This window comes from Humulus lupulus, chromosome 4, assembly GCF_963169125.1.
Source record: "Humulus lupulus chromosome 4, drHumLupu1.1, whole genome shotgun sequence".
In the NCBI taxonomy this organism is placed as follows: domain Eukaryota; kingdom Viridiplantae; phylum Streptophyta; class Magnoliopsida; order Rosales; family Cannabaceae; genus Humulus; species Humulus lupulus.
In genome coordinates this window covers 173,205,432-173,215,468 of record NC_084796.1, presented here as the reverse complement: position 1 = coordinate 173,215,468, position 10,037 = coordinate 173,205,432, and the positions used below count along the sequence as shown (strand labels likewise).

At 33.7% G+C, this 10,037-nt stretch overlaps 1 protein-coding gene across 1 annotated transcript; it reads left to right on the top strand.

Annotated features, from left to right (window-relative positions):
- The first annotated feature begins 4,934 nt into the window (after positions 1 to 4,934).
- LOC133830975 (protein CANDIDATE G-PROTEIN COUPLED RECEPTOR 7-like) lies at positions 4,935 to 6,545 on the top strand. The gene has a single exon (XM_062261113.1). The coding sequence runs from the start codon at positions 4,983 to 4,985 to the stop codon at positions 6,288 to 6,290; it is 1,308 nt and encodes a 435-aa protein (XP_062117097.1). The 5' UTR covers positions 4,935 to 4,982; the 3' UTR covers positions 6,291 to 6,545.
- The last annotated feature ends 3,492 nt before the right edge of the window (positions 6,546 to 10,037 follow it).

Genomic DNA, 10,037 nt, shown 5'->3' with positions numbered 1-10,037 from the left:
GGTTCTTGGAACGAGGATTTCATAAAGAACAAAATTCATCCTGATGATGTCCCCTGGGTGCTTGGGTTGGCCCCAACAAATATGGAAAAGTTAGATGATTTATTATGGGGTTTCATTGTAGATGGGAATTACTTAGTAAGAAGTAGGTATAGAGTTGCCATTGCTTTAACGGATCAAGCGGAGAGCTCGTGTAGCAAGGTAATGGAAGAGTGGTGCCATACTCTTTGGAAGTTGGAGGTCCCTCCCAAGATTAGAAATTTTCTCTGGCGAATTTGTCACAACTGGTTACCAGTGAGTGCTAATCTAAGAAGAAGAGGGGTGTATGTTAGTTCTAGTTGCCAGTGGTGCGGGGTTAATGATGAGACTGTCACTCATGCTCTATGGAATTGTAAAAGAAATAAAAGTTATGATTGGTTCGCGATTAGAAAACTGTATTTTTGAAAAGTGAGATTCTGAAATGAAAATCTGAATTTAGTGATTAAAAATATGTTTCTAAAAATGTGAATGGTTCAATGTCAGTAAACTATTTTTGAGTTTTAAAAAATTGAATCTGTGATTGGTATTAAATTTAAAAATATAACAGAAACTGAATACGTGATTGGTTCAGCTGAATCTGAATATTATTTTAATTTTATATACACAGGTTGTATAATATTAAATTTTGATTTATCAATAGATTTAATTAAGTAAAATTTAATTATATTAATAAATTAAAATTTAATAATAGTACATTGATTAAATTCATAACAATACTGTATTGCTATTAATTTTAATTTTTTTTTCTAAATTAAAATTACATACATACAAATATATATGAATTTCTGCCACTTTCCCATAATTTTTTTTCCAACTAACTAAACCCCATAATAGTTTTTTTGCCAGCTAAGACAATGGCAAATATATATGAACATGGTGAGCTATCCTTGACAGAAGAGAAATTGTCTTTCTCAAATAGTGGAGGGAAATGAGCAAAATGGAAGAGTAGAAATAATTTGCTTTTAGAATTTTTGAGAACAACTTTCACAAAATAAAGAAAATGTCATTTTATTGTTTTCAATCTTACAACATAAAATCTAAATATAGATTTGGATTTTGTTTTCAAAAACTAGTTACCAATCACCTATTATTATGGGGCCCACAATTTTATAGTTTTTAAAGTCATAAAATATGATTCAAATTCTCAACCAATCAAGCCCAAAGAGATCTGGAAATATGTTGATCTTTATAAATACTTTCAACTTGTACGTGATGATGCACTTAATTTCCTTTTCTGGAGGAAGTCTAAATGCTCTAAGGCAGAGTTTTTCATCCTAGTTGTCACCTCTTGGGTAGTTTAGAATAGGAGAAATAAGAAATATACTTGGAACCATGTACCATAGGACAAGTTGTTGGTGGAGGGTGCTCTTACTACTCTACAGCATTACAACTCAGTGGGCTGCTCAAAAGGTCCCAAAGTAAATAGGAGGGAGGCGAAATGGAAAGCTCCACCTGGCGGATATTTCCTAATTAACTGTGATGCCTCCCCAAGTAGGGACTCATTTTGTTGTGGGTTGAGAGCCATCATTCGGGACGATGAAGGATCTATTTTGGCTGCCAATGCAGTGTTCAAGCCTGGCATATTTACGGTAGAAATGGCAGAAGCTCTAGCTGTCAAAGGCGGCTTAGAGTTGGCAAGTTCACTTGAAATCAGCCCGTTTTTTTTATCTTCAGATTGTGCAGTAGTGATAGCTGCGTTGAATGATGCGGAGACAAAACAAATGGACTGGGGTTGGTCATTGAGGACATAAAGGACTCAGATAAATTCAGCTTATGTTCTGGGTTTTCTTATTCATTTATGGAAGCAAATTTAGCTGCCCATATCATGTCTAAATTGGCTCTAAAAAATTTGTCATCGTGCTCTTGGCTGGGGGAAAGTCCTCCCTGTGCATCTGCTGCTATTACTGTAGATTTGCCTAATCTTGTGTAATGTTTCCTCTAGAATGAAGATTTCCTTTTAAAAAAAAAGAAAAAAGAGAAATTATTAAATTATTTTTATAAAACAATTTTTATGTTAATTATTTAAGAGTAATTTAATAATTTTAAAATAAACTTATTTTATTTCATTCTTAAATACTAAACAACTAAAAATGAAATGCATTTTTTTAATCTCTCTTATGTTTTATTTATCTTCTATTTTTTTTTAGATTTTTACATAAAATACTTAATTTTATTAAAAAATTATATTTTTAGGGCTAAATAATTTTTTTTCAATTTTACGATTTCAAAAAAAATTACATTTTTAAAGTTTTATTTTTTTTTAAAGTTGTTTATATGTAGTTTTTATGTTTTTTTTTGTTGATGTTTATTTATTTTGATATATATTGTTTTTTTTTGTATTTTTTTAAGTTTATTTTGGATTGATGTAATGAGTTGTTTTTAAGTTATTTTTTCTTAAGAACATATTTTTTTAAAATTTAAGTATGTATATTTTAAAAACAAATTAAGAATTGTACAAAAGTAAAAAAAAAAAAAAAAACTAAAATAATATGTATTTAAGAAACAAAAAAACTCATTTTTCCCCAACGTAAAGACCCAAGTATTTGATTGAGATGTTTACATAAATATGGGAAAAATATATATAGTTTTTAAATTTATGGGAAAAAAAATAATTGTACAAAATATGGTAAGTTTTGGAAAAAAAGTTTAAAATATGGTAAATAAATTACCATAAACTTAATTCTCTTATTTTCTCTTCTCTCCTCACGATCTCTCTCTCTTCTTCTCATTTCTTTCTTTCTCCTCCCCCATTTCTTCCTCATTTCTTATTTTCTTTCTCACGATCTCTCCTCAGATTTCTTCCGGCGATGCTACCTCCGCCGCTGCCTCCTCCTCCGACGAATTGATTTTTCTTCTTCTTCTTCTTTCTTTCTTTCTTATTCTTCTTCTTCTTATTCGGTCTTTCTTATTCTTCTTTTTCTTTCTTCAAATCTAGTTTTATTCTTTTTCTTCTTTTTCACATCTGATTTTGAACTTCATATTTGATTTTTCTGGGTTTTTTTTTCTTTCTAAATTTGTTTAAGTAACCAGGTACTTGACTTCATATTTGATTTGATTTAAGAAATGTACTTAAGAAAAGTTGACTGCTATTATTTAATGTAGACTAGGGTAGTATAAGAAGCTAGGTAGTTGAATATTTTAGGGTGTTAAAAGCTTAGGTTAGTTGAATAGTTTTTTTGGTTGAAAAGGGCAAAAGTTGTCAAAAGGTTCTTCCCTGTGATATTTAGATCAATTGGATATAGGTTTAGCAGCCAAACGTTCATTAAATAAGGTTATAACATAAATATTTATGTGTTTATTAATTATTTAAAGAAATAGAACTAGAACGTTTGCTCAAAAAATGTATCCATAGGTTTACAAAAATTATTCAGAATACAAGTACAAGAAATAAAAAAATAAGCAAACAAAACTTTTGATTTTTCTGGATTTTTTTTTCCAAATCTGTTTAAGTAACCAGGTACCATGACGCCTGATTAATTTTATTCATATATGATTTTTTTAGACCTATGAGTAACCAGTTACGATAACGATTAATTCAAATTCTTTTGTTTAGATTTGATTTTGTTTTTACACTTGACTAAGTAACCAAGTACCATAGCAATTGTTTTTTTTTTTAGATTTGATTTTTTTTTCAAACCTCGCTGTAACCAGTTACGATTATGATTAGTTTAGATTTTCTGTTTGAATCTTATTTTTTTCCAAGTCTGGCTAAGTAATCATTTACCAATGCAACTATCTCTGTTTTTTTTTCATTTTTTTTCAGACCTAGTTGTAACCAGTTACTTTCAAGATCAATTTAGTTTATTTTTTTCATATCATTTTTTTTTATTCCAAATCTCACTGAGTAACCAGTTACAATTCAGTTGATATTTTGATAATAGTACATTACTTAAAAAAATAAAAATGATTTTTATAGTTATAACCAGTTACTATAACACCTCTTAAATAATAAAACTGATTTTTATAGTTGTAACTGGTTACCACACATCATTAAAAAAAATAGACAGTGGCATATGATTATTATCACAAAAAAAATCAAAATTGTTTTGATGTGAATCTTGATGATGCCACACCAGCAAACGATGACTACAGAATCAGTTAATTTCATCTTCTATAGAAATCTATGCATATATATATGTGTATGTTACTGATTGAGAAAATGTGAAGCTTATAACAAGAAAAATATGATAAAATAATCAAATCTATGAAAATAGATGATGAAAATTTAGGAATAATAACTGGTGTAAGCATACTGTCCGAAGTTGACAACTGCATGGTGAGCGGAGGCTGTCCATGCTATGTTGGTGACGATGTCTATGAGGTCTTGCTTCGTCTTTAGGTCCGGCCACCCGGGTACGTCCTTCTTGTCAGCATGACCTACGGTTCTGATCTCAGTCCACCACGCTTGTAGCTCTTCGTCACTCTCTACCTCGCTTAAGCTAGCATAGTAATGGTTCACATAGTCTGTGACCCATTGTTTGATAGAGCTCCATGTGAGAAGACTATCGGTTTTTGGATTGTACCAATCCGGATCGAAAACCAAAATCAGAATTTTATGTTATGAAAAAACCACTCAAACCGACCGATGCTTACCCCTAATATTTGGTGTAATTTCCTCATTTTGATTTGGGACTTGCCATCTTATAAGCCCACTCCCGCTACGCCTGCATTTTCCATTATTATATTAAAAAAAATGAATCTACGAAAACGACGTCGCACAAGCCTCCAGGCGTGAAAGACCAGATCTGAGATCCTCACAAAGTCAAGGGTATTCTCGGGAAACTCAAAAAAGGCAGCCTTAAGATCCACGTTTCCATTATTTTATTTTATTTGCATTTTGACCCCAAATTCTCCTCAAGCCTAAAACTATTTCTATCTTTTTTGCCCTTCTTCTTCCTCAGTTCCTCCGTTCTCCAAACCCCCCGCCCCCCCCCCGCAAAGTGGAAATGACGAAAATGCCCTCCGTCTGCTTCTTCTTCCTTCTCCTCGTCTCCGCCGCTATGGCGGAGATCAAAACCCTAACCATATCCAACGACGCTAGGTCCATGATCCTTTTCGAAAAGTTCGGCTTCACCCACAGAGGTCACGTCACCATCTCCGTCAAGAAGGTTCTGGTTGAATCTCCCTCCAAGATCAGCATCGAGCCCTCTCGCCTCGGCTTCTTCCTTCTCTCCGAGGAGTCGCTGCTTCAGGTTCTCATGGAGATGCAGCAAGATCCGCAGTTCTGCGTCCTTGACTCTCACTACATCACCCACCTCTTTAATTTCCGAGACCTTTCGCCGCCGCCTCTTTCCTCCTTCAACCAATCATATCCGGTCACCGCCCCCAACGAGTACAGTCTATTCTTCGCCAATTGCGCCCCTGGAACCTCCGTCTCCATGGACGTTCGTACCGAGGTCTTCAACTTCGACAGCGATAACTCCAAGGATTTCCTCTCCGCTGGCCTCACCCACCTCCCGTCTCTCTTCTTCGTCTTCTCATTTGCTTATTTAGGCTTCCTAGGGTTTTGGATCTACATCCTCTACACTAACAAGCGCTCCGTGCATCGGATCCATTTCTTGATGGGTGGTTTGCTATTGATGAAGGCTCTCAATCTCATCTGTGCGGCTGAGGATAAACATTACGTTAAGGTCACAGGTACCCCACATGGGTGGGATGTGTTGTTCTATATCTTTCAGTTCATTCGTGTCGTTTTGCTCTTTACTGTGATCATTTTGATCGGAACTGGGTGGTCGTTTTTGAAACCCTTCTTGCAAGAGAAGGAGAAGAAGGTGTTGATGATTGTGATCCCGCTTCAGGTTCTGGCTAATGTGGCCTCGGTTGTGATCGGTGAGACCGGACCTTTTATCAAGGATTGGGTTACTTGGAACCAGGTATTCTTGTTCGTTGACATCATTTGCTGCTGTGCTATCATTTTCCCAATTGTATGGTCGATTCGGTCCTTGAGAGAGACGTCGAAAACCGACGGGAAAGCGGCCCGAAACTTGGCCAAGCTGACCCTTTTCAGGCAATTTTACATTGTTGTAATTGGGTACTTGTACTTCACACGGATCGTGGTTTTCGCTCTTAAGACCATTGCGGCTTATAAGTACCAGTGGGTGAGCAATGCGGCTGAGGAGATTGCAAGCTTAGCCTTTTATATAGTGATGTTCTATATGTTCAGGCCGGTGGAGAAAAATGAGTACTTTGTTCTTGATGAGGAGGATGAAGAGGCTGCAGAGCTGGCTCTCAGGGATGAAGAGTTCGAGCTTTGAATTGGTTAGCAGTGCTTTGAGTATTTGCCGCTCTGCAAACGCAGTGCTGCGTGGATTGGAGAATAGAGATTGATCGAGGAGGATGCTGTTCCTTCTTCTACTTGTAATATTTTCTCTACTTTTACCTACTTTACTTTACTTTACTTTGAGAACTTTAATTTCAAGCATGTGTAACTGTATGTTTTGATCCATAGAATTATCATGTCACTATGCTGAATTGCCGATACTCAACTCTGCTTCACAGAGTGTTTTACATATAGCTTGTCATTCTTTTGTTCCCTTTTTGATATATGTCATTTTTAGTGATTGGTTTGGTGGTTCGCTGCCCATTATTAAATTGATCATGTTCACTGTTTCGTTTATAGTTTCTTGTTAGACACTGATTCATGATTCTTTACCTTTTTTGCGTAATAATGTCAGACAATTGGTGAGTTTCGTATCTGTGTTTGTTTTTAAGCTTGTTGTTCATAATGTTGTGATCCAATACAACAATTTAAACAACAGTACATGTACTGTGATATATCTCTTGTAAGTTAACAGAAAGGTGTTTATCATTAGATTTGCGCAATGACCAAGGGATTTTCTGTGTGAGTTTGTATACCAATGCTAAAGCCAACCGAAAGTGACAAACTTCTTACAAGTGCATCAAAAGTTACCTTTAGTATTCTGATGGATTTGTGTGATTCTTGGAATTTTTTATACTTGTGTAGATTTGGTTAGGTGTTATTTGACATGGAAACTAAAATTTTACTTGTTGCTGGGAAATTTGTACAAATACAATAGTCTGATTCTGATTTGGAATATATTTTTATGGTTTTAAATAAGAGAGCAACTTTTGCTGTTATATTTTTACTTGTGTAGATTTGGTTAGGTGTTATTTGACATGGAATCTAAAATTTTACTTGTTGCTGGGAAATTTGTACAAATACAATAGTCTGATTCTGATTTGGAATATATTTTTATGGTTTTAAATAAGAGAGCAACTTTTCATGGAATTAGATTAACTTTATTTTCTCCTATGTTTTTTTTAGTCAGACGATGAATGCTAGTTATGCACATGACATTCTTGTTCAAGTTGCACGAGAAACCCCTTAATTTAGGGGCTCTGTTCATATTGCTTGAATTAGTCTTTAGGTGGGATATTCTGAATGTTTTTCCGATCTTAGAAGGCTGTTTTTATGTGAAAGATAACTTTTAAAGTTGATTATTTTGTATGTGCTGATTCCGTCATTTTTCAAACGGGGGAGTATAACTATTATGGGAATTAGAATAACACCCAAATGGGGTGTTTTTGGTTGGTCCTTATGAATTGTTGGAGAGTATGATTTGTAAAAGTTTCTTTATGATTATCATTTTTTAAGTTTGGGATTCTTACCTTGTTAGTTGCTAGAATAGGATATAAGTTTGAAGAAATTGCTAAAGAATTGTCTATAGTGAGCTACAATTTTTCCCAACTCCCAAGCGCAGTTGGTTAAGATTGCTACTTTATTTGTATATCTTTTCAAGAATATTACAAAGAGAGATAAAAAAAAACTAGTGTCTGTCCTTTAGGGTACCATAATACAATACATGTATATGATGACCAGAACATTTTCTGTGTGAGGTTTTATGCACCATCTAAAGCCAAGCAAGACTTACGTGACAAGTGCATCAAAATTACCTTTAGTATTTTGAATCGGATTATGTGATTCTTGAAATTTTTATTATTGATGTAGATTTCATTCGATAATGTCCTCATATGACTTGGAAACTCAAATTTTGTTATTGCGTGGATTTTTCACATTTACGCTAGTCTGATTCTGACTGAAGTATCACTAACCCAAGTTAATTAGAATCTGGTTTCTTTAAGTGAACATATCTTAATGGTTTTGAATAAGAGGGCAACTCTTCATGGAATTAGCTAGGGTGTCAATGTTTTTTTTATTTTGGGTCGAGACAAACTTGTTGATGAATACTAGTTATTGACAGCCACGTTAGAAATATTTGTATGAGAGAGCGAAGAAGCCATTAGAGCTTAGCTTGTTGAATGAAGAAGTATATTTCCAATTATGATTTTCACAAATTCCTACTAAATAGGTGCCAAAATCTTGTTAAATTTAATATTTTATTTATTAAGCCGTAGTTTCTTTTCCCATGAATAATCAGTATTTTAAATAAAAATAATTGTCTACTATTTTGTTAACTTATCTTTGGGTGGACTTGAAAGATGTATAAAAGAAAAGAACTAAGCAATTCTATTCTATGTTCCATGTAGTAAAAATGCTCAAGTTGTAGTACATAAATTAGAGGGGACATAAGCTTATATAAAAAATTTCACGTTCGTCCCAATTAAAGGCCGAGAATATGCCGTATATAGCACATTTTGTATGGTTAAATAGGAGGCAACTAGTAGACGAAGTAGAAGTAGCACTAGCAGATATATGTGAGGTCATGAAGCAAAATTAGTATAAGTAAGAACGATAATACAAACTAATAGAAATCGATCGACATTCTAATTTCGGCATCAATAGGGTAGAATGACTCGTGTTGGCTATGGCACGCAATAGTTGGTGAAATCAATGTTTGAGTCCAACTGGAGGGTTGATCCGGTATTGTTTGTTGATGGCCCTTGAGTTGCATCTGTACGTATGAGCATGATTGGGCAAGTACGATTATGATCCCACATTGGTCGCATTTCCTGGTGTTACCTTCCTCTTTGTTGGTTCCTTCCCTTGTCGAGGATTGATTACCAGTACCCTTGGTTCTTACAATTGCGGAGTCATTGATTCTTACATTTGCGGAGGAGTCATTGCTGATGTGAAGGTTGTCACGATATCTACCAGGTTGGGACGTTTGATTGTTGGGATTTGAATTTATTTCTAAATCCTCTTTGAACTTGGTTGTGTTGTGAGTCTAGCCACTTCTTCCTTCACAGAATGGTAGTATGGGCTATTTGAGTACAGCAGAATGCTTTTTTTTTCTTCTGAAATATATTTTATTAATACCAAGACAACATCATTTATATATACATTAAATTAAATAGAAAATTCAATCCACGTAATATGACTTTAAAATAGTGTTGAAAACTATTTATGCCAATAGATGTACTGACCACGAGATTTAGAGATGAGGAGAAAAACCTTTTGAGAGAAAATTTAAAAGAATAAGCTCTCTTTTTCAACTTTTACAGAAATGTGAAAAGCTTAGCTTGTTTAATTAACCTAGAATATTATCTATTTGTCTTATGTCAATTGCCATAATATTTATATTGGAATTTGTGTTGTCTATGTTTGGACACTATGTTTTGAAATTATTTTTTGGACTCTGTATTTTATAAAATGATTCAAATAGATCTTTAAACCCAATTTTGATGAAAAAAAATTGAATATGACAACACATTTATTGGGCAGTGATTGTGTTTTTTTTTTCTTTTTCTGAATTGTTAGTTTGATGAATTATTTGTAATTTTAGTTAAAAAAAACTTTGACGAAAATCAGATTTAGCAGTCTTTTGAACAATTTTATAAAACACAAGGTTCAAAAAGTAAATTGTCAAAACATAAAGTCCAAACAAGTATGAGACAAAATACATGATCCAAAAAAGTATAAACCCGTAAATTAATTATACTTATAATTATGTATTTGTCTTGAAATATTAATTTCCTTGCAAATAAGTTCTTATTTCGTAATTAACACTCATACCCTAGAATTGTGTAGTATAGAGGTGATTGGGAACCATTGACCTATATTTTAAAGCTCCAATAAACCA

Bases quoted from the DNA above. Each gene is read 5' to 3' on its own strand.
- LOC133830975 (XM_062261113.1), top strand. From the start codon at position 4,983: ATGACGAAAATGCCCTCCGTCTGCTTCTTCTTCCTTCTCCTCGTCTCC.